General features: G+C 42.4%; 2 protein-coding genes across 2 annotated transcripts in view; one reads left to right on the top strand and one right to left on the bottom strand.

Annotated features, from left to right (window-relative positions):
* LOC135498376 (uncharacterized) overlaps window positions 1–12,075 on the top strand; it is a 41,989-nt gene extending 29,914 nt beyond the window's left edge. Inside the window, exon 2 of the mRNA XM_064788633.1 lies at window positions 12,004–12,075. The gene's annotated coding sequence lies outside the window, so the exon portion shown is untranslated. The remainder of the gene's footprint in view (window positions 1–12,003) is intronic.
* An 885-nt stretch (window positions 12,076–12,960) lies between these two features.
* On the bottom strand, window positions 12,961–19,844 carry LOC135498374 (serine/threonine-protein kinase ULK1-like). Its single transcript, XM_064788630.1, has 2 exons — window positions 18,486–19,844; window positions 12,961–13,284 (listed from the first exon to the last, which is right to left on the bottom strand). Exons 1-2 carry the CDS (start codon window positions 19,842–19,844, stop codon window positions 12,961–12,963), a joined length of 1,683 nt encoding a protein of 560 aa, XP_064644700.1.
* Window positions 19,845–24,925: the final 5,081 nt, after the last annotated feature.

The raw sequence follows: 24,925 nt of genomic DNA, 5'->3' as shown, positions 1-24,925 counted from the left end.
GCAAAGGATATGATTATATCCTTAAACATGTTGGATATTCATCTTTATAATCCCGAGAGCACAATCTATTCGTATGTACAGATTTAGAGTTATTTAACTTTTCCCGAAGGAAAGGCATCGACGGAAAGGCGTGGTGGAGATCACGACGTCGTGTCCCTTCACACCCTATTCTACTGGATGGAACACAAGGCCGAAAATGCGCTCACTAAAAGTGCCGATTTCTTTAGTTCACAACGGATTATCGCAACAGTGATTGTATTCAGGATGTGAATAAATGTCTCAACGACCATAAAACAAGATCCCAGTAAGTTTCAAGGAGTATAAGTCGGGTTTGTAGACGAAAAGTCTGATGCAGGAAAGAGCCACGATGCTTCAATAAAAGAAATATGGCCGATGGCCAGAAACGGGCATTGCCCATAAAAACACCGTCTAACAAGGCAACAAGTTTACTGAACCCAAGATAATTCTAATGAATCATCAACCAATATACATAGCTATTGTTCAGACAGGCAATAACTTCGTCTGGCAATATAAACAATTTAGATTCTCGTCTAAAACCCCGACTTCACCTCTTGAACAGGTCAGACATGATAGTATTAAACTAGGTGTACAAATGTACACAGTGTAACGATGTACGTAGACACAAGTTTAGCATTACGAATAGCACCTCAAAGGGGGAAGAAGTGCGCGAAATACGAAATGTCCAAATTTAGCCAATGGTGCCAACATTGGAACTGGTTTTCTACTGGAAGTTCATAACACGGGTGGCGCAGGATATGAAAATGGTTTGCTTGACACAATCTTAGACAAGATAAACAAGAGCAGGAAGGATTCTGGTTGGGTAATTAAGCACAAATAGTAGATAATAAAAAAGGACACTTACATGAATGTTGTCTTGAAAAGGGGGTTCTTGACAAGAAGGAGGGAAGGTGGAAAACAGGGACTGATAGGAGAACAGTTTTAAAGGGAGAGGTGTTTAACATAATTTTGAACCATAAATTTTGATGAAAAATTCTACACAGCCCCCAACCAAAATTAGAATCTACTCGAATTTAACTCGTGAAAAATTATGTCAAGCGCACCCAAAATATATGACTATAACATCGCGTCACAGACAGAGTCAGTCAGAGTCCGAAAGCACATCCGGAAATGGAGGACAGGCGTTGGCGTACCTCGGATAAACCCACTCTTCCTTTGTGATCTTCTTGGTGCCGTCCGGGGCGATCTCCGTCACCTTCCTACGATACTTCCGGGGGACCACGCCGTCAAACGTACATTTACTCTAGAACGAGCGTGGTCGACGCGGACGACTGACAGGGGTGGTGGGTCCACGTGTTTCTGGAAGTTCAGCTGGAGCCCGGAATGTAAGTTGTTCATCTCCTACATGACCGACAGGTTCTGAGTTGATGCGCGACTCGGCCTGAGCCGCGTCTCTACTAAGGCAGTCAGCCAAGCCGCCGTCACTGGACTCACTGTCGTACTGCTCATGAGTGTCCTCGTCCTTTCTCGTCGGCATCGGGGAGACAAAGGAGGCGGTGCTATCTTCTGGCTGAGCTGGTAAGGGTTCTTCGTTGGGCGTTGGCCCTGGGGTGGGCCGGTACGCCTCGTAGTTATCGCCGGTAGGCACGCACTGGGGTTCTGGCGTTCTTCCATTTCCCACGGGCTTGGGACTGTACGCCTCAATGTCTTCTGCGTCGGGCACATAGGGCGGGATCTGGCAATGGCGTACCGTCCTCACAGGGCTGGCGAAAAGGCCGGCATCCGCGGCGGTTGGTAGCTTCACAGGCGTTTGAGATGGTGGTGTAGGCCTTGTCTTTACCGGAGTCTCGGCGCCGAAAAGTTGGATAAACAGCTCCCTCTCCTTGTCTGAGGTCAGCAGGGGATCGTTAACGGAAACTTCCGACTCTACGTCTGATGTCGCCGACTCCCAATCGGAATCTGAGACTGAGTTGCGTGTGGCTGCCTCAGGTTTTCTCGGAGGTGACACCGGCTTACTAGGGGTAGTCGTCCTAGGTGGCGTCTCTCTCTTCTTCTCGCTGCACAGCTGGCGATGTGGCAAGAATGTGGCTTTTTTCGAAAAGGTACGGCAACAGAACCGGCACTCGTACATAGAAACCCCCTCTTCTTGGTCTGGCTTTACGATGGCGGACTTTACTCGACGGCCACGGCAGGTCTTACGGTGAGACTGCAAAGTCTTCTCCGTCGAAAACGTCTTCCCACATCCGCGACACAGCACACTACGGTTTGCTTGGAATACCATGCTGAAATGGAGGAAGCGAGGCAAATGGTATAATAGGTGCTGAGCGGGCATTCTGCAGTATGGTGGAATGGTTATTGGTGCTAGTAAAAGGTCCAGGTCTCGTCCACGATCTTCAGGCTCCCATCCGGCAGTTCGTAGGCATTCACACGGTTTAATTTCTTAGCCCCCAATACGTGAAAACCGTATTTTCGTTTGCACGGTGTACGCCCGTATTTCGAAGTAACCGCGTTTGTCACATCCTCGTCCAGGAAAATCATTTGCGGCTCGCCAATTTCTATATCTTGTGCCGACGGGTGGTCCTCGCTACAGTGGCGACGCATAAGCCGGCGGTTGCCGAAAACTTCTTCGCACCCTGCTCGTTCGCAGGGGGTGGGCAGGTAGTGCTCTACAACATAGTGCATCTCTGCTCTCTTGTTGGACGTGAAACGTTCGTGACATGATGGTTCGGGGCATGTCACCGCTGGAGGGGCACCACAGGTTTTCTGATGATTCTCCATGTTGTGTTCAAATCGATAAACGCGCGGGCACTTTGGACATGGCCACAGCTTTCGGGGCGGAAGTGGTTTTTTTAACGACATGCTATAAAAAAAATGATTGATTAGTTACCGATTTAAATTGCTGGACTCGGTATACTGTGTCGGATAGTCTCTTCAATACGAGATACGGTCCCACCCAGTTACATGAAAGTTTAGTTGCCAGTCCTTTTCTGTGGCGGGGATAATATACCCAGACGAAATCTCCTTTCTCAAACGGTGCACCATGCTGTCTTTGGTCGTATGTTCGTTTCTGTCTCCGATGTTGTTTCTTGATTTGTTCTCTGGCCTTGCTGTACGCTTGGGTGAGTCTTTTCTTTAACTCCACCGCATAGTCCTGAGTTACCAACTCTTCATTGTTTAAGTCGCCGTAAATAACGTCTAACGGTACGGCCATTTCTCTACCGAACATCATGTAGTAAGGGGTCTCGGGGGTGGTGCTATGGACGGCGGATCGATGTGCCATCATCGCAAAAGGTAGTTGTTCGTCCCAATCCTTCTGGTTTTTCTTCACCATGACCGATAATGAATTCGGTAAGGTCCGGTTATGCCTCTCGATCATGCCGTCAGACTGTGGGTGGACTGGAGTTGTTCTCGTCTTTTGGATATCCAGAATTTTGCACACCTCCTTGATTAGATGAGACTCGTAGTTTGTGCCCTGATCAGAATGAAGTTGACGAAATGAACCATAGCAACACACAAACTCGCTCACAATTTTCTTAGCCACAGTTACGGCTTCTTGGTTCGGCAGGGCGTATCCCTCTATCCACTTCGTGAAATGATCCCCGACCAATAGGATGTATTTGTTACGTCTCGCGGTTATGGGTAGGGGGCCTAGTAAATCGGTACTTATTCGTTCCATGGGTAAGCCTACCAGGTAGGTCTGAAGTTGTCCTCTGTTTTTATGAGGTGGGGCCTTTCTTGACTCGCACTTGTCGCATTTTTGGCACAATTCAGATACGGTGTCCTTCATGTTTTTCCAATAAAACCGGGCCTTCATTTTTTCATAAGTCTTCTGGATCCCGAGGTGAGCTGCTGTCTTCGCGCTGTGTAGATGATGGAACAGTTCTTCGCGGAACTTGGCAGGCAACAAGGGTTTCAACTTCATGGATTTTCCATCGTCAGCCTCGTATCTCTGACACAGTACTCCATTTTTGAATCGTAACTGATCCCACATAGACCAATAATGTTTATCACTTTCGTTATGCAAGGAGACTGTTTCCCAGGCTGGTCGTTCTTGATGTTGTTCCTTTAAGTCATAAATCCATCTGAATTCGGGGTCTAACTTTTGTGCGTCGCTCATGACCTGATCTGACCAGTTATCGGCCCTGCCGATTTGTGTCTGGCGAACCGCACCACCTGTCTTCCTTTGAGGCTTTCGTTTCTTCCTAATTGGTCGGGGTTTTTGATACCAGTGCTTGGGTATCCACTTGATCACAATAGGCGCAGCATCTTCCAGGGGTCCGGAGTGTTCCGTTTGAGTTTCTACGTCATTGGACTGTTTTTCTGTGGCTGTTTGGACTTGTCGCACGCAGGGAGAATTATTCCGTTTGCTGGAACAGTATCCACATGGTACTCTGGACATGGCATCCGCGTTGCCGTGAAGTTTCCCTTTCCTATGGACAATTTCAAAGTCGAAAGTGCTGAGAAATTCTATCCAGCGCGCAAGCTGGCCCTCGGGTTCTTTGAAATTCATCAGCCACTGTAGACAGCTGTGATCTCTTCTGATTGTGAATTTCTTGCCGTACAGATAGTGCCAGTACTTTTTAACAAAGGTAACCACAGCCAACAGCTCCCTTCGAGTAACACAGTAATTCTTTTCGGCGGGGGACAACGTTTTACTCCCATAGGAAATAACTCGTTCCTGGCCGTCTTGCATTTGGTTTAACACGGCCCCGATAGCGTAACCGGACGCGTCAGTGTCCAATATGAATTTTCCGTGTCTATTTGGGTACCCCAAAATTGGTGCGGATATCAACAGGTTCTTTAAAGTCTGGAACGACTGTTCACAATCTTCGTCCCATTCAAAGGCCTTAGCGTTGGTGGATAAACGGTATAACGGTTTGGCTATGTCTCCGAAGGATGGAATAAAGGCTTTGTAGTAGGTGACCAGCCCAAGGAAGGACTTTACATCCGTGAGGCACTCCGGAGTTGGCCATTGTTTCACTGTTTCAATCTTGCCAGGGGCTGTACCGATCCCGTCTTCAGTCACCAGGTGACCCAGAAATTCAACTGACTTCTGGAACAGATTACATTTCTTTGGTTTTAGTTTAATGCCTGCTGCTTCTAACTTGGTGAAAATTTTGGACAAATTTTCAAACGCGTCTTCGAAATCTTTTCCCATGGTAATTATGTCGTCGAGGTAAACTAAGCACGCCTCCCATTCTAGTCCACCGAGTATGTTTTGCATCAGGCGGGAGAAGATGGCGCCAGCATTCACAAGTCCAAACAGCATGCGGCAGAACTGGAAATGACCCAGCCTGGTCGAGAAAGCTGTCTTTTCTTTTGAAGATTCTTCCATCTCCACGTTCCAGTACGCACTGGAAATGTCAAGGGCGCAAAACCATTTTGACCCTTGTAAGCTGTCTAACTGACTGTCGGTTCTTTGAAGACCACTATTCGTTTTGATTGTGACCTGGTTCAAACGTCGAAAATCAATACAAAATCTTTGCGTTGAGTCCTTTTTTTCGACCAAGACGACGCCACAGCTCCAGGGGCTGATTGACTTCTCAATAACCCCGGCCTGCAACATCTCTCGGACTTGTTTGTCTGCTTCTTCTTCTTGATGTATTGGTAATTGTCTCAATGGTTGGCTGAGTGGTGGGGCATCTCCCGTATCTATTCGGTGTTTGATTCCTGTTGCGGTTCCTATGTCTAACTTTGATTTGGAAAATAACGGCAAATGATTCACCAACAAATCCTTCAATTTCTGCGGCTGATCCCCGGAGAGATATGAAGTTCCACGTCTAAACATTTCACGTAATGATTCGGGTAACTGGTTTTCCAGTGCATCAATATGTTAGGTTTAATGAAATTTTATTCAGAATCACAAGAAGATACAAAGTTACAAAAGGTATAAATTTCCAGGGCTGAGGCACAATGTGCATTATTAGCCCTGGAGTACAAACAATATATTTACAAATGATAATGGACCACATAAGGAAGTATAAAATAATAACAAGCAAAGAGGTAGGAAGAATAAAATTTTGTAATTTTGAGATGCAGCGCTGCAAGCCCTTTCAATGGTCGGCAAAGTAATTTACCACAGCAAAAATAAATTTGGCAACTCTTTCAACCACTTTCTTGTTAGTAGCTGTTGAAAGGGAACTGTGACCATACAAAAGGGCTTGCAGGCGCTCATCTATGCGGTGAAAATTGACAAAAGAAAAGTTGGTCAGCCAACCCAGGTCATTGAACAGTGAGACACGAAGATCTAGAAGTGGAGGGCAGTCGAGAAATATATGTTTTGTGGATTGATTCTTAAAACCACAGGTGCAGGATGAGCTTTGTACATTAGTAAAATTATGACTAAACAGGTGTGATTTAAAGATCAAAACACACCTGGTTCTATTTAGATATAGTTCTTCATACCGGGTTAAATCTAATTTAGTGGAGACAAGCGGGTCTTTTGGCCCTTTCCGAAGTAATCTAAGATTATATTTAAATGAATTACGCGATAAACATTGCTTGGCATTAGTTGGTATAGTGTCCCATAGACGAATAGAACTTAGAACAGTGGACTAGGAGAATCCCTGGGATACATTCTGAGGAAGACGATATGGTCTAGGTTGCCTAAGTCTAGCATCTATAACCTGATTACGATATGAGTTAAAAATTTTACAAACATATGACGGGACAGAATGATTTTCTACATCGTACATTAAAATTACTTTCTTTTCAACTCGACGGGAATCAAGTGTCATCCAGCCAAGCCTTTTATACAGTTTCATATGATTTGTTCCATGTAGACAGCCACTAACTATTATGGCAGCCCGATAATTGATCTGATCAAGTTTAGCTAATAAAATCTGGCTAGCAGAGGCAAAAATGATTGAACCAAATTCAAGATGAGGCAGGATAAAAGACATGTACATTTTTTCAAGATGTTTTGATCGGACTGATGATTTTAACAATTTCATCGGGTTTAGCATAGCATTACATTTGACAATTAGATCGGTAAGATGTTCACTGAAGTTAAGACATTCGTCAAGGATTAAGCCGCGATGTTTTTGAGAAGAGCCCCTATGAATCACTTTCCAGTGCCATCCCTAATACGAAGTTGACTCACTGAGATATACTACTACATGTAGTCACTTGCTTGATAGCTTCAATTTCCACAATCATGACAGTTTTCAATCAGACACAATATGACTGCATTGTATTGAATTCTCTATTAACAAACATCCCACCCATGAAGAACAACGCGAATGAATGAATCTGTCAACTGGATAGTACATTTTGTAGGCCTACTGATGAAGTAATGGAAAAGAAACAAAACCATCCTTGTACGGCAACATCACACATTTCTTGACATGGTTTGGCAAAGGGATGACTTCATGGTTAGGAGCCAAGTGGGAAACTTTCCAAACACCCAGCTGAGATGATGACATAGGATGAGTAAAGAAGTCCTCTTTCCTTCTGGAATGTTTAACTACTGCTGTAACATTGCTCTGACATGCACCCCTTGACTACAACAGGACCGAGGTACAACAGGAACTTCCTGTATTCTGTTGCCTTCCATCTCTCCAGTTCAGATAGAGAACGACATTTTCTTTGAAATTCAGAGGGAAGACTATCTTGACAAAGATGTATATGTTCCGAAATTTGCTTGAGGTGTTCAGCAGACAACTTTGATGCATGTTTCTTTATAGGGGCACGTGCCCACAGCCAAAGAAGACGCTTCATCACTCCAAGGCATACTAAATGCATATAATCTAAGGGGAACTGGGACACAACACCAAGTGAAAGATCGTTCAAAGGTGAGATACCTGTCTGATGAGTATCATCGTAGAATTGCTCCTTGAACCGGGCATCATCACGCAATGGAACATCTTCACGTTGAAGTAAAGAAATGTGAACAGGAAAAGTCAATTTTCCTTCCCATTCACCTTTCTGAACACACTTCTCACAACAATCGTATCCCGCATGGCCTTTCACTTGTTTAACAAATGCACGGGCTGGGGCATCGCATATAAAACAGTGAACTTTAAGATCACACCTCAAGGAATTGACAATAATGCCATTGTCTTCGTGGTATGCCAGATGTCTTCGGCATTTCGTGTTTCTTTTCTCTCCTCGGTAATAAACTTTGTTATGCTGTTGTTGTGATCATGACTGTGATAACGTACAGGAACTTGTTGGTCATCGAGTACTTTATTAATCTCTTTTACACCGATTAGCTCATGTCTTTGTGTCACAGGATCATCCACCGTCTTCGAAATGGTTGCGATGTGGAGCACCTTGTGGCTCTGGTCGCCAAGGCAAACAACATCACTAAATTCGGCATTCTTGCGCCAGCAGTGGCGAGCATCTGTCGAAATATCTATCGCTTCTACACCATTTGCCATTGAAAGGCTACTTTCCATGAGGATAGCATCTTGTTTTGACTCTTTAGCCTGTTGCTGCACAATCGGACAATAAGTGTCCACAAATCTGTTCGGGGTTTCTGATGATAGTACTCCAATATCAGAGCTTTCCATGAATTTGGTGTATTGCACTGGCAGTAGTCCTGATGTAAAAAAGCCATGGGCTAGCCTCGCATTGACTAGAAACTTGCCACCATTATCAACATGTGGGGAAGAGGTCCAGTGGAGATTGTGCTGCTCCATTCCTTGGCATGCTAATGTCAAACAAGCTGTGTGACCATCCCTTCTGAACTCCTTCGTGTGCAGATTGCCCTTGTAATTTAGGGAATGGGCCTGTACCCTGCCAATTCCTGAGAAAGGACCCGGTACAGACAAAAAATGGTTGCTTGATATCTTCTCTTGCACAAAGCTGGTAACTGGGTGTTACTTGAGGCACAGTTGTGCTGGTCATTGCTGGTGATGAAGCATCATCATTTTCATTGTGAGTCACATTATTTTCCACAAAAAAGTCAATCACTTCATTCAGGAATTGATAGTTGGAGACCACTGAAAATATCCCTCGACCAAGTTTTGCCTTTATCCTGTCCATTTTGTTAAAAAAGTTAACCTTTTCTTCATCGTTTGCGCAATAAAAATTCAGTCCTCCTTTCACAAGAGCTTTCTTCGTCTCAGTTGCCTCATTTCTCAATCGATTGGTACTTTTTCGTTTCATCGAATGCTGTTGGCGGTTCTCATCACGGAATCTCTCCAGGCCGAGGTCTACATCCCGGACCCCTTCACTACTAGCAAGAATGTTTATTTCACTTTCCATTGTTATCATTTCAACTTTTACTGCAATTTTGAGGGCAACAGTATAACAGTCATTTAACCTATAAACTTGCTATCTGAAGTTATTTATTCTCATCCTGTTGCACCAGGCTGTGCCAGGACACTGGTAATTAGCCGGACTGTACCATTTCTGGGTAAGATAAGTACCACCTGGCAACTGACTTTTGTAAATTTGTAATGTGATTTTATTGCTTCTTGTCCAATTTTAAGAAAATTAGATTAAACAAAAACAATGAACTTTTACATTGATGAACAAGGCAAGAAGCTGACAATTTGCTTGACCTTTCTTTGCCTTATGAGTAAGAAAGTCTGGCCACATGTTCAAACTATTTCAAAAGCTGTTGAACTAACTGAACATTACCACACTGCTCAAATGCAAAACCACTCAATAAATACTGTAGCCATGTGGAAATTTGGCGGGAGTGACATCACAAGATAGCATGACAGATACCCATCAGCTGTGAACGGCCAATCAGGTCAGGTTAGATACCACATGCTGTGTTTATAGAACAACCTCCAGATTGTCCACTAGCCACTCAATAAATACTGTAGCCATGTGGAAATTTGGCGGGAGTGACATCACAAGATAGCATGACAGATACCCATCAGCTGTGAACGGCCAATCAGGTCAGGTTAGATACCACATGCTGTGTTTATAGAACAGCCTCCAGATTGTCCACTAGTCACCAGTACCATATGGCCCTTTAAAGTGAAACTCATTCAGCGGTTTCCAGGCTCATGGAAACCAAAACTTAACACTTAAATTTAACTGTGCCAAAGTTGAGGGGCACCAACACGGCCCCCCTTAAATGCGTCTTTGGAGGGAGCATTTACCACAAATATCCAAATTCTAAACATAGTCCAATCTGAATATTCGATATTCCGAACGAATAGCAATTAGTAATCCTTAAAGTAGTCTGAATATAGTAACTGAATAGTCCAATTTCGACAACAACTAATCCAATAAGAATCGAACCTTGTAATGTAAGTCCAAAATAAGAATTGCAAGTCCGAAAGAAACAAACACATAATCCAAGATTACTTGAAATATAGTTCAAAATATGAATATGAAAGTTCAAACACACACAATGATAGTCCAAATAAATAATGTATTCCTGTATAAGTATACGAATGTCTATATTCCACATCGAAATGTAATCCAAAGTGAAATAATCGATAGTCTTTAATCTCGCGTAGTAACGTAAGTTAATCCGAATTAGGAGTGTCGTCCTTGTCGTCACTTTCTGACAATGACGCCTCCAATGCCACGACCTTGTTGATTGGTCTTGTCAGCGTATCTCCTGATGACATCTTCAGCTGCACGGACCGAACCAGCCCATCTCTTCCTGGGAACGTTTTCTGCATGCGAGCCATAGGCCAGTGTGTCCTCGGCTGGGTGTTATCAAGTACCAAAACGATGTCGTCGACTTTGAGATTCTTCTGCTGCTCAATCCATTTCGGGCGTAACTGCAAGGTGGGCATGTATTCAGCAGTCCAACGTTTCCAAAATTGGTCTACTACGAATTGTACGTGTCTCCATCTGCGGCTGAACTGGTCTTGCTCTCCGAAGTTTCCCAGCGGAGACGTAAATCGTTCGGCGTATGGACGCAGCAGGGCGTTTGGAGTCGATGGCGGCTGGTCCTTGGGATCTGTTGACAACACCGTAAGCGGGGGGGGCTATTTATCACGGACTCGACTTCTGCGAATATCGTATCGAGACGTTCGTCATCCAATGACTGCTTCAGGATGATGGCATTTAACACCCTTCAGACTGATCGGATGCATCTCTCCCACACTCCTCCCATGTTCGAGGCTGTCGGAGTGTTGAACACCCACTCTATCTGATTCTGCTGTGGGTGCTGCTGGAGACGGTGGCTCTCGTTCCACTTGGCGTTGGACTCTCTCAATTCCCGGCAGCCTTTCAGGAAATTTCCACCGTTGTCGCTTCTAACTCGAGTGGGCACACCTCTGCGGGCAGAGAATCGAACCAAGGCATTGATGAAGGAATCAGCATCCATGGACGAAAGCTTCTCGATGTGTATTGCACGCATCAACAGGCAGGTGAATATGCAACCGTAGTGTTTCTCCAGGGCGCGAGACTCTGTCGGCGGGCAGGTCGGACATTCTTTGTTGACAAAGCTTCTTGTAGAGTAGGTTGCAGATGATGCAGGTGCGCCGGACTCGTTTCACCACAGTGCGTGCTTGTGGGACCCAGTATCGCTCTCGAAGATTCGCCATGGCGTGCTCTTGACCGGAATGCTTTGAGATGTCTCGAATTAGCAGCTCTGTGACGTGTTCGTTCGTCGGGACGATGATCGGATACTTGGTCTTGTTCGGTATTGCAGCATATTTCAGACGACCGTTCAATCTCAGCAGTTGGTCCTGGTCTAGGAATTGCTCTAATTCACGAATTAGACTCTTTCTTGCGACGGGGCTGCCAGCTTTCAATGACTGTATCTCTTCTTTGTAGTTCTTGGCTTGGATATAGCGCAGGATAGACTTCTTGGCTGTCTCCAAGTCTTGTACAGTCAAGGGCTTTTTCTGTGCAGGTCGCTTTAGGCGCAGCCATTCGATGAACTTGTGGATGTACGACACTGCTTTCTTCAGGTGGTGCCAGCTTGAATATCTCTTGAACATCTCGGTAATGGTGTCGTCTGCGAATGTCTCTGCTTTTGCGAAGCAGGACTTGACCGATTTCTTCACTTCTTTGTTGTTTTCGAGGAGGTTCCATCTCGCGTACACATACTTATGACCTGCGTCCACACAACTTTCATGATACATTTCTTTTAAATTTCAGGCTGTAGTGGTGGCAAGAGGCACAGTTGTCATAACTGCTCCCTGACTCTCTCAATGACAATCCACCTCAGCAATTTGAAAAAGTGGAAGATAAGAATTAGTGGGCAGCATGGCTCTCCTTCAGAAAACATGCAGCCAGTCCTTCTTCCAAGGATGTCTGAAAAAACCCGGGATGAAATCTTGCAGATGCGAAACAAATATGGTATGAAACCATTTGAGATTTTCCGACGATCCTTGAAGGATGTGCCAGAGGATTTGTAGCTGCTGCGTGGAGATATTTCTTATCTGAAACGAAGCAAGCCTCACCATAGGAAACTGAAAAAGAAAGAATGTACATTGTAAACTTTTTATTAATAATAACATGTATGTACATGTATTTTAAAAGTCTACACCCATTTATTAAAATTTTGAAAACTGTACAGAACAAACCAGGGGATATCACCCATTTTCTGCTGAATTAGTGGTTTTTAAACATTGACGTACACATTCATATCTGAATAGTCATTATGCAAATTGGACTGAAGAGACTAGCATGAAGGCATGACTAGGCAGGTTTTACAGTAGTCTTTTCATGCTACATGTTTTGAAATAAACATGGAAGAATTAAAATCTGGTGGTACATGCAGCAAGTGCAATCTTTAAAATATAGGTTCTCTCTTGTACAAAACAAACCTGCATGTGTTCGAACTTGTGACCAGAAGTAAGTTTTTGGCAAGATAGAGGTACTGCAGATCTGCACGGTTTGAACAGGTGAAGCAGATATGACAAAATGACATTATGTAAATAAGGTTTTATAACAGAGTTCTGTTATCTTCAGGTTACTTCATATGACTTCACTTTTGGACTAGAGTTCTGTTATCAGTTGTTATGTATTTTTGAATAGTTCTTTATTAAAGCTGGGGATAATGGCAGTGAATTAGGAACATAAATGAGTTGGTCTTTTATCTGTGTTCTTGTGCTAGACCAGACCTGGTGCAGGGTCAACTATAACAGAAGTAAGACCGGTATAGAACATGTCGTTTGGCCTGATGTCTGCAACAGCTGGAACTAATCCAAAAGAATAGTCTGTTTCCTCATCACTATCACTATCATAGGATTCAGCAATAGCTCTTAGTGGTCTGTTGATCCCATTTTCCGTCATCCCTGTTTCAGCCCTCAGTTTCTTTCTTTTTCTCTGGATGAAGGTCTCTGATTGACGGCGAGTTGGCAAGATTCCAGTTTTAACCCTGGCAGCCTCCCTGACGCCATCAACAGTCAATATTTCCGGAGTTGAAATGTTGGACTGAAAGGCAAGAGTAAACCCAACAAGAAAAGTGTATGCAAAAGGAAGCTACATAGATGATCCCCACCCCCAATCGATTTTTTGCCGGTTCATGATTGACCTGCGATCAAATTATGAATACTTATATGAAATATTGAATTTGATACAATTCTTCAAACGAAATGGCAATTAGGCTACTGCAAAATTGGTCAGGAGCAGTTGCCAATTTCTATAGGTGGCAGCACCATTTCTACAATTATATATTCCATTTCAATGTGGGTGCTGCCACCTTGAAAGACATGACGGCTCCTGAGAGAGTATGTCAAGTTGACAGCTGAACTTTTTTGTGCAATTATATCTACCTGCTGAGTGGTGAGTGGGTTCTTTTTTGGAGGCTCCCAAACTTCAGTTCGAGGGACATGTCGGCCTTCAATGCTGATGTGCCATTTGTTTACCTCCTTCATCTTAACCCTTTCAGTGCTAAGCCTTTTTTACCCTATAGTGTAGCAAGGCCACTTAAATTTTGAATGTTGAAAGACTGTTTTTTTTTCACAGCAGTCTGATGGTACCCTTTAAAACAAGCATATAACTGTCTATATTTTGAAAATCGGGTGACTGGTTCTCAAGATATAGCAAATTAAAGGTGCCGAAACAGGCCTTGTTTTGGTCCGGTTCAACTTATGAGGTCTAAGGGATTAGCCTTAGATTGGCTGAGGGGGACCCTGTTAATGATTTCGAGGGATTTCTTGCATTTAACATAAGAAAATCAACTGAAAAGCAGATTAACTTACTAATATTTACTGAATTTTGATAAAAATTACTGATCTATGTTAAAATTTGACGAGAAACGCGTTCGCGGGCTCAGATTTGAGATCGGCCAATCAGGAGAGGACACGTAATTTGCATAAATTTTGTTAATTCGATACCACAGATTCATTACAAAAGAGAGAAATGGTGTTAAGTTGATTGCCAAGATGTTAATTCAGCAAAAAATAGGGGTGTCTATAAACCGAAGACCAAAGACCGAAGACCGAAGATCGAAGATGGAAGACCCCCCAAAACTATAAAACGAAGATCCCCCCAACTATAAAAGGAAGACCCTGATGTCAACTATAAAACGAAGATCCCCCCAACTATAAAAGGAAGACCCTGATGTCAACTATAAAACGAAGATCCCCCCAACTATAAAAGGAAGACCCTAATGTCAACTATAAAACGAAGATCCCCCAACTATAAAAGGAAGACCCTAATGTCAACTATAAAACGAAGATCCCCCCAACTAGAAAAGGAAGACCCTAATGTCAACTATAAAACGAAGATCCCCCCAACTATAAAAGGAAGACCCTGATGTCAACTATAAAACGAAGATCCCCCCATCTATAAAAGGAAGACCCTAATGTCAACTATAAAACGAAGATCCCCCCAACTATAAAAGGAAGACCCTGATGTCAACTATAAAACGAAGATCCCCCAACTATAAAAGGAAGACCCTAATGTCAACTATAAAACGAAGATCCCCCCAACTATAAAAGGAAGACCCTAATGTCAACTATAAAACGAAGATCCCCCCAACTATAAAAGGAAGACCCTGATGTCAACTATAAAACGAAGATCCCCCCAACTATAAAAGGAAGACCCTAATGTCAACTATAAAACGAAGATCCCCCAACTATAAAAGGAAGACCCTGATGTCAACTATAAAACGAAGATCCCCCCAACTATAAAAGGAAGACCCTAATGTCAACTATAAAACGAAGATCCCCCAATCTATAAAAGGAAGACCCTAATGTCAACTATAAAACGAAGATCCCCCCAACTAGAAAAGGAAGACCCTAATGTCAACTATAAAACGAAGATCCCCCCATCTATAAAAGGAAGACCCTGGTGGTTTTAGACCCTCAAGTTCAGTTACTGCAGACTTGCACGTCATAACACGTGACTGAGCATCTTTATTTCAACAAGCAAGCTAGCCTGAGTGCGGCGTAGTGACATAGGAGATCAGATCATTCAGGTAAATTCCGGATTTTCCTAACACTGCATTTAGGAGTTGGCGACCGACCTGCCAGTCTCGACCCATGATGGTGGAGCCTAACCCCTGGGGACGAGATTCTAAATTACCAAGTCACCCAGAGCAGGGAAACATTGAAACTGTTGGGGGGGGGGGGGGGTAGCTATGGGTCGATGCGCTGCTCGGAGAAAACAAGTGTTCTGGCAATCTGGCAGGGGTTCCGAAGGTCTCCCAAGTCTTGAAAACTTTTTTTTTCTCTTATCTGTAAATTCCATTATGGAGGTAAATCACTTTTTGTATACATGTACCTCCAGGATTCCATGGAGCCGACACATGTAATTATCACTTGGCTCACTCCAAGGAATTGTCAGTTTTTTCAAAACAGAAAACAACTTGTTTGTGTAAAACATGATGATCAAACTTTATTCACTCAACAACAAGAAATCAGCAGTAAAATCATATCTGAATGATTGAGTACAGAAGTGGAGGCTTCTCATTAATTTTATGCACACATGTATTAAATTTACATTAATGGACTAGTTCTTATAAGTGTATTCGATTGATATGATTACCTGTGACTGGAAGAGACCGTACGGAGATCAATTTTTTTCATGAACCAAGATAGTGCTCACCTTGGTACTGGTATTTTTTCATTAGGAAATGGTCAAACTTGTCAGATGACCATTTGCCATGAGATATCCATCAATTATGCTGGACTTGACAAAAAAAATAGCTGGACTTGATAAAAAATAGACGACTTTTACCTCAGCAACCCTGAGAGAGACTAAGCAGTGACCCTGAGAAATACATAAAGATCACGTGAAGATTATTATACTGTTATATATGTTGTCTCATCGCTAGAAATACTTAGTAGCCATTAGTCTAAGGTTGCCAAAACAGGAAAAGATGCCGAAATTTCGTCCATGAGTTACTGTCATCCAAGTTCATATCTACAACTTTTGAAAAACTTGCTACCGGTACACTAATGTTTACCATTACACTTGTTACAGAGAAGCAAATATTTCCTATAGACACGGTAGAATAGAAGCAAACATACTATACAGACTATACGCGCAGTGCACTTGTACCACATGAATCATACCCCGAAAAAAATGAGATCCATGAAATGTACTACGCATAATTTTTGTAGTTGCAGTAAGAACAAGTCAAACAATTAGATACAATGAGAGATAGACTGAAACCAATGCTGCTGGAACCAGTGAAAAGGCAAACAGCTTTTTGAAAGAGAAACAGGAATATTATACTAGTACATTTCTGAACCCTCTGAGGCCCATACATGCAAATCAATTTGACAAAAGGTCAGCAAGGGAAAGGGTTTTAAGTGTTTTTGTTTTGTATAGCAAAACATTATATCCCTCATTGCTTTGAATGGTCGATTTACAACTTTTACCCTTAATTGATAAGTTTTACCCGTTTTCCCCAATGCGGGATAAAGTTCGCCAACTTCGACAAGACATTTAAACGTATTTAGTTTGACAAATCATGGAGGTATTATATTTATTAGTAATACCTCCATGGACAAATCAAGGTACACGATCCAAAAGTGTGTTTTCTATAGCGAAGGCCCAATGGTATCACAAATAGGCCATTTAAGTTTCATTCTTTTCAATATGTGTAAAATATGTCTCCCCTATGCCCAAAGTATAAAATCTTGACTTACCCGTCGTCTATGCGCGATAGGGATTGGCCATGGTTCTTGCCTGCTTCTCCAACACGATCTACAATCCAACCACACACGTTCCTGACGATTTCTTTGCGTTCCAACATCCCACTCTCTCCGAATACAGCAAGTACACCATTACCATCTGCCTGTGGGTGAGTGTCCACCACAAAGAAGCAGTCCCTCCTAAACCCTATTAGAAATGAATACGGGACACACGTGTACACCCAATAACACTCCGAATCCGATTGGGTGGAACCAAATAGAAGACCTTTCTCTAACTCCTCAACACCCCTGTCCGAATTGGCAGGACTACCGGATGGTGTTTCTTCGAATATTTCCAAGGACGGGGGGAGAAGACCAGCCTTTTTAGCTCACCTCTTAGCAGAGGTGAGCTTATCCCATACCGTGGCGTCCGTCGTCCGTCGTCGTCGTCGTCGTCGTCGTCGTCGTCGTCGTCGTCGTCGTCGTCGTCCGTCGTCGTCCGTCGTCCGTTAGCAGGGCACGTTTCGTAACTGTTAGAGCTATTGAGTTGAAACTTGGTACACATGTACCCTTATGTAATGACACCTTGGAGACCAAGTTTCGGTCCGATTCGTTTCATGGTTTGGCCACCAGGGGGCCAAACGTTAAAAGTGAAAATATGCAATATCTCCCTTAATAGTAGTCGGGAAATTTTGAAAAAAATATGGTAGGTACTTCTAGCAAAGGTGCATCATATATCCTCCGGGTTTTTGATTTGACCTCCTTTTCAAGGTCACAGAGGTCAAATGGTGTAAATTGGCCATTAGGATGTAACGATGGCACGTTTCTAAACTGCAATGACTATTGATACCAAATTTGGTACACATTTACCCCTTAGTCAGGTGATCTCAGGGACCGAAGTTTGGTCCAATATGATTCACCACTTGACCACCAGGTGGCAAAATCCAAAAACCTTAAAAATGTGATTATTCCTTAACTTCTTGCCCGATTGCCACTAATTTGATATCATGGGTACATCTAACCACCATACAGTATATGTCACACAGGTTTTTAATTTGACCTTCTTGTCAAGGTCACAGAGGTCAAATGGCGTAAATTCGCCGTCAGGCCGTAACTATGGCACGTTTCTTAACTGCAATGACTATTGATCACAAATTAAGTACACATGTACCCCTTGGTCAGGTGATCTCAGGTACCGAAGTTTGGTGCGATCTGATTTGCCGTTTGGCATCCAGGGAGGGGGCCAAATCCTAAATTCTTCAAAATGCCATTATTCCTAGTAATGACTTGCCCGATTGGCACCAATTTTATATCATAGGTACATCTAATTCTAACAACCATTCAATGTGTCACCCGGGTCTTCTTTGATTTGACCTACTTTTCAAGGTCACAGAGGTCGAATGTACTGTAAATTGGCCATTTTGGGGAAATTATAATTGCTTGGACCTACATCAAACCTAACACTACATGACACAATACCATGCTCTTTATCCATCTTTCCTCCACATGAGGTGAGCACAATGGCCCTGGCAATTCATTCATCACTACCATTGCTTCCAAAGTGTCATACGTACGGTCGTGTTCTCGGATGTCATTGATCACTTCCAAAGTAATATTGATGTACTTCACAGCTAATAAAGGTACGTCCTGCCATACAAATTCGGGCCCTTTCTTCTGTACGTCGGAAGCAATCCCCAAAGCTAAGAAGGTACAGGCATTTGTACCGTCGTTTGCCAGGGTTGTGCCAAGTGCCACATTTTCTCCACGGGTCAGTGCTGATGCTATGATGCGATCATGGTTCTCTTGTGGGGTAGCTTGGCTTACTCCGAGAGACATAAACTCCACGTCGTCAACAATGAAAAAAGCTTGCTTCAATGTTTCAGCGGAGGGCCTTGCATATGGGTCTTGCAAGGTGAACTGTTTGTATATCCGATACAAATTTGCCAACTTGGTCCTCTGCAAGAATTCGAATTTTGGTGAAGGACGAGGCCGGTGCCCGACCCTCAGCTTTGAAGCCACAAGGTTCTTGTACAGGTCTTGACCTCTCATATTTTCCTCTTTAGATTCCAAGCTAAATGGATAGGGCTGGTCGGGATTAATGAGAGTGTACAAAGTCATCCCCATTGCCCATATATCCATTTTCTTGAGATCTTCCAGTGAGGCATTGGTCCCACGAAGCTCTTCCACTAGAATTTCGGGAGCCATGAATGGCAGTGACCCCCTCTGTACATTAGTTGTCGCTCCGGCGTTCATCACCGTGTTGGTTTGGACAATGTCTGAACGACTTTCCCCGAAATCAGTTAGCTTACATAATAATGGAGAGAACTCGTATGCTTCCATGAATCTTTTACTGGATGGTTCCAGTGAACTGTAGTTCTTGTTGGATATCAATATATTCGCTGGCTTAATGTCGCGGTGGGCAACGCCTTTACCGTGAAGATACGCGAGGCCACTAATGGCATCACTGCCAACGAGAGTAAACAAATTTAATAATGGATTGATGTCATCCAAAGAGTCAATCACGCACAACCACTGGGAAAGATTATTTACCGATTTATCAATGCCAAACGGCGCAAAGTCAAAGCATTCATATTCGCTCATAATCGCGAAAGGCATCTCACACATTGCGATAAACGAAGTTACATTTCGGTGGCTCATATCATTAAGCAGGTGACACTCTTTTAAAAAGTTGCGTTCAACATTGACTGTGTCGCCGTGAACCTTTTTAACGACGACGGGGTTGTCATATGAAACAGTATTACCCGTACATTTTGCCCGAAACACAGTCCCGTAAGCTCCTTGCCCGATCTCTTCTACGACACTCAAATCGGCCCATTTGAATTTCTTGAAAAATGTCTCGCACTTCTGTTTACCTGACACATTCAATTTTGGTAATTTAAAAGCCATGTTTGAAAACTGATAAAGGGAATCCTGAAAATCAATGTCAATGAAAACTAGCAGGCAAGTGCCATGTAGACATCGCCTGCACGTGCACGTTTGGATTGTTTTTCTGTATGTAGGACCAATTCCATATTGGCCGTGTGATCAACTAACCTGCTGGGAGCCTATGACGATACACACACATGCACATAGAAACAGCTTCTGGACGAAGCTGAGGGCTGGCTATGATGAGTACAGTGAGAAACTAGGTCATATTGGAGCACGGCTGCATGGTAACAGGTACGGGGCTCCCCGCCTTATGTAAACTGTGCCACTAAGCTGCTAAGGCTAGACACGACTGGTGTAGTACCCGGTACACTTACTTTCTCAAATCATTAATGTAGCATGGACCGAAAATGAAAACAAATGAAAATGAAAACAAACTGTGCAGTAACTGAACATGAGAATGAAAACCATTATGGTCTTCCTTTTATAGATGGGGGGATCTTCGTTTTATAGTTGACATTAGGGTCTTCCTTTTATAGTTGGGGGATCTTCGTTTTATAGTTGACATCAGGGTCTTCCTTTTATAGTTGGGGGATCTTCGTTTTATAGTTGACATTAGGGTCTTCCTTTTATAGATGGGGGGATCTTCGTTTTATAGTTGACATTAGGGTCTTCCTTTTATAGTTGGGGGATCTTCGTTTTATAGTTTTGGGTGGGTCTTCTATCTTCGATCTTCGGTCTTCGATCTTCGGTTTATAGACACCCAAAAAATAGTCAGGTATCATTGAACTTTGGTCAAACCTTCCCAAATCTAGCGAAAAATCGAAAAATATCCCTAAAATGGTGGCCATCTTGATTCAAAATGGCCGCCAGCACCAGAAAACCTCTTACATCCATTGTTTAAAACGAATCAATTAATTAGTAATTCAAAAAAAGAAAACACAATTTCAGTATTGTGCATTCAATCCTTAAAGAGAGGTTCATAGAACACTGAATATTTTTCTACGATGGCGGCCATTTTGTTGCAAGATTGAAAATTCAAAATGGCCGCCGTGTATATATTTTTTCGAGAATCTTTGCCCAATTTTGAAATATGGCATGTGATATATCAAAATGCAGCTTAGAACACTGGCAATAAAGTTCTCGGACTGAACTGCAGCTATTATTCTACAGCAACAAATTAATGTAACATAAACTGTTGCAGACATCTTGATTTGAAAAAGCTGTTGGTAAGATTTAAAAGCGCAACTGACTATTGAGGAGAACGTGAGAATTAACTTTGAGTCACATGAATGAGAATTGGAATTCTTTGTACTAGCATCAGTCTAAATCAGTGTTGTCAAAGTACAGTTTTTTGAAAAGTGAATAGATATCAGAAATATCATCCATTGTTTTTTTGGCGATCGACCAGATCCTTCCTGTAGTGGTGGTAACTTCAATGCTGCTGGAGAGGATGAACTTTGGCATAACATTCTGCTGGTCTTCGCCGCTTGGCCAGGTGAATTCCTCTTTTCTTCTGGAATTGGTAGGAAAGTCAACCAACGCCATGACATCACACTCATCATCCATCCCATCATTGCTCCCTTCGGCTGCCCCTCTTGTCTCTTGTGTTATCATCTTGACTACAGTTCCTGAGAAGAACAAAATTTGATTATAAGAATTCAATATTATTTGGTAAACTTTCATAGTCTTCTGAACATTGAGACTAAACAGTATCAAGTACAAGTAAGTGGATGGTTTGTTTTTATTTCATTGAGTAACCCCCTGTGGCCATTCCCTGGCCACCGGGGAGCATGCAGCTCAATATCAAGTTTAGTCTTCTAGGTATAGTCTTTATGGTCTTAAGTTTAGACATGGGGTCTTGATGCAGAAGTGAGATGGTCTTTGTTTTAATGTTGGGTCTTGTTTTTGTAGTGGGGGTCTTAGTTTCGTCAGTAGGTCTTCAGGCAAAGAGTAACCATCATTCCCAATAAGCTGATGTTTGTAAACAGTCCTTCCAAACCCAGCTCACATAAATATAATGAAAACATTGACGTCTTCTGAATATACATGATCCGGGCCCCGCTGTTTATGCATGTATCTGACGTCATGGATATTTAGTGAGCTTTAACAGCGACAGTTTAAAACCAGGATATTTTTGACAGCAACAGTGCCGAAATATTGAAAATAATGCAACATGTGTGAGCAGTGAAGCCGTGGTATTTTCATATGATCACACTATATCATTAATGATCGTGAATTAATTCAATAATAACGAAGTAATAAGAGGTTCTACCCAGCAAGATCATCCCACGTGCGATCACCCAACCCACGTGGGTTTATGTTTACGCGATCGGTGACGTAAAATTGTCGGCCAATGAACGTCGCGCCATCTCGCTCATCCACCAATTAACGGCGAGCCAGCCGTGACGTGTGCAGCGTCAGAGCTTATTGACAGGTTTTTCCAGGAATTTCATCATGGCGGCAGGATCGTTCGCCGTCATCACAAACAAGTAACATTTACGTCAAAATCTTTCAGTTTTTTGGAGGGTATTCGCCAACAAAATCAATATCCGCGGATCTAAAACGTGTGCAATGTTTATATAATTTACATAGGCGTAATCACGGTGAGTTGTTGTGTTAGCGTGTCGATGTGCTTTGAGCAGATATTTCGTTGTTTTCGAAACACGGAGATGGAAATGAAGACTAAACTTACCGTGTCAAAATCTCAAAAAATCGGGAACGGAATGACTTGGTACTTTTTCTGGGGGTTCTCATTGGTCCCTTCTTCTGCATCCTTAAATTTCATCTCAGCCAAATAAGGAGAAGGCCCGCGGCTTTTTGAAGGATCACAGGATATCAAACGAACGGCCCTCGAAAAGCCGCGACATTCCCGCACAACTTTCACGTCGCCGATTTTACACACAATCCAAAGTTCCGTTCGCAAATCGGCACAGTAATAATTTGAGGATTTTATCAGTATGAAAGGACAATATGAAGAGAAAAACTGAGATTACGATGGTATAATTTTTATTACGATGCACGAAACAGTTTTAGAGCTATTTACATTTGAAGTTAGTGACCTGCCTTGAAATCGTGACGTGACGCAATGATGCACGGTGAATCAATGTGTATTGTGGCCTTGCTATATAGTGCTGGAGCCAAATTAGGCTTTTTTGAAGCTTTTAGGAAATAAATTATTGTTCCAAAACCAAGAAAGATATAAAAGAAAAATAAATGTCATTTTGGAGGGAACTTGATGGCCTTTCAGAATAAAATATTTGTTTTTATTTTTGGGGCGTCCAATGGTCACGTGACCTGTTGGCGGCCATCTTGGATTTTATTTTCATGTGAAAATTTCCAATAAAACATTACTGAAACTGTATTTCTGGTTGGTTTTTATTTCTGTTTTTTATATATTATTTGCAGTAGTATGTTTCCTCCACATTCCTGAAAAAAAATTTCACAAATTCTGATTTTTGTTTTTGAAAAATGATTTTATTTGAAAAACGAAAATTGTCAAAAATTTCACAAATTACCTCAAATGTACAAAGTTTTGATATTATAGTTCTCAGCTTGAAAATGATTGTTTTTACTCATTATAAACATTTTATAATACAGAGGCAGAATGTTTGTAACTATTTGACGTCTTCTTGACATCAATGACGTCAATCAGTGACCTGATGTTGAAGTTAGGTTTTCCATACAAAACTTGAATTCAAAATTCATTTTGAATAGTCAACCCTCACCGAAAAGCAGTGTGGTATCAGTCAGGATTCAGTCAGGTTGCAATGGTACCTAAATTTTTATGGCAGTGTTGAAATCAGTGGAAAGCAGTCACAGGCAGTGTTTTTTTTTAGTCATGCATTACCAAAGCATGTAGATATACAATAGAGGTCAGGCAGTCAGAAGCAGTGGTGAGACAGTCAAAATCAGTGGTAAGGCAGTCAAAATCAGTGGTAAGGCAGTCAAAAGCAGTGCTAATTTAAATATTTAGGGTGACTGATTTCCACTGTTTTCGACACTGAAAATGACTCCCCACTATGCATTATGCACAGGGCTGGCAGTGGGGTTCAGTGTTAATTTAAATATTTCGCAGCACACTGAATCCACACTGAAACACCACTGATTTTGACTGCCATTTCCAAAACCTCCTGGAGGGAGCAGTCATTTTCAGTGTTAATCTGAATAATTTATTTATTAGATAGGTATCTAATAATTATGCATACAAGGCCTTTCTCCATGACATACATTCTCCTCCCCTGAATTTATAGGCTTATATTGTCACAATTCCATTACATCCCACAAAGAAATGGGCGCTTTTGTAATGATGTAATTGAGAGCCATGGCAGTTAGATCTTTTTTTGTGGTTTGGAATCAAGAAACCGATGGTCCTACCTTCAATATCTTGCAACTGAAGAGAGGATGAAAAAATAAAGACATTTATTATTCTTGAGAAAAACATTTTATTTTAATATGCTTTCTTTAAACATGCATGAAGCACCATATCACATGACTCACTGTAGACTAGGAAATTTCATAAAAAGTCATTGGAGACAAAATTACGCAACTAAACCTCACAGATTTACATCGTAACTGTGGGTTAAAGCACCAGTATGGAAAAACCATCATTTTGTGGTCATGCTATCCATTTACATGTTTTGGGAGGTCAAAAGCATCCAAAATTTTGTAAACATCAATACTAAAACACCAGATTCCTGTTAGAGCCCACAGGGACAAACGCAAGAGGAACTACGTGCTTCTTATGACTCCACATGCGAAGTGATCTTTATTACAACATTATTATAAGGGTGAACATATAAACCACGTGACTCCGTAAATGCATGTCATATTTCACTACAGTGAATTTGTCTACGGTGGCCTGTAAACCTAGTTTACACATCCTCCGCCCCGGCCAACTGCGCTGCAATTTTGCTTCTCGTCGCTGCCACCGAAGGGCGCTTGCTACATCTTAGCTCAGGTTCCCCGGGATCATCACATGACTTTAATTCACTTAACACAGTTTGTCTAACAGATTTTGATCTGACTTCTAACGGATACAACTTCGAAATTGCTCTGCTAGTAAAACAATTCCCACTTTTTACTTTGGCTGCTCTGACTCT

Source organism: Lineus longissimus, chromosome 13 (genome assembly GCF_910592395.1).
Source record: "Lineus longissimus chromosome 13, tnLinLong1.2, whole genome shotgun sequence".
Lineage (NCBI taxonomy): Eukaryota > Metazoa > Nemertea > Pilidiophora > Heteronemertea > Lineidae > Lineus > Lineus longissimus.
Note: the sequence above shows the minus strand (reverse complement) of the source record. Positions and strands in the feature narration are given on the sequence as shown.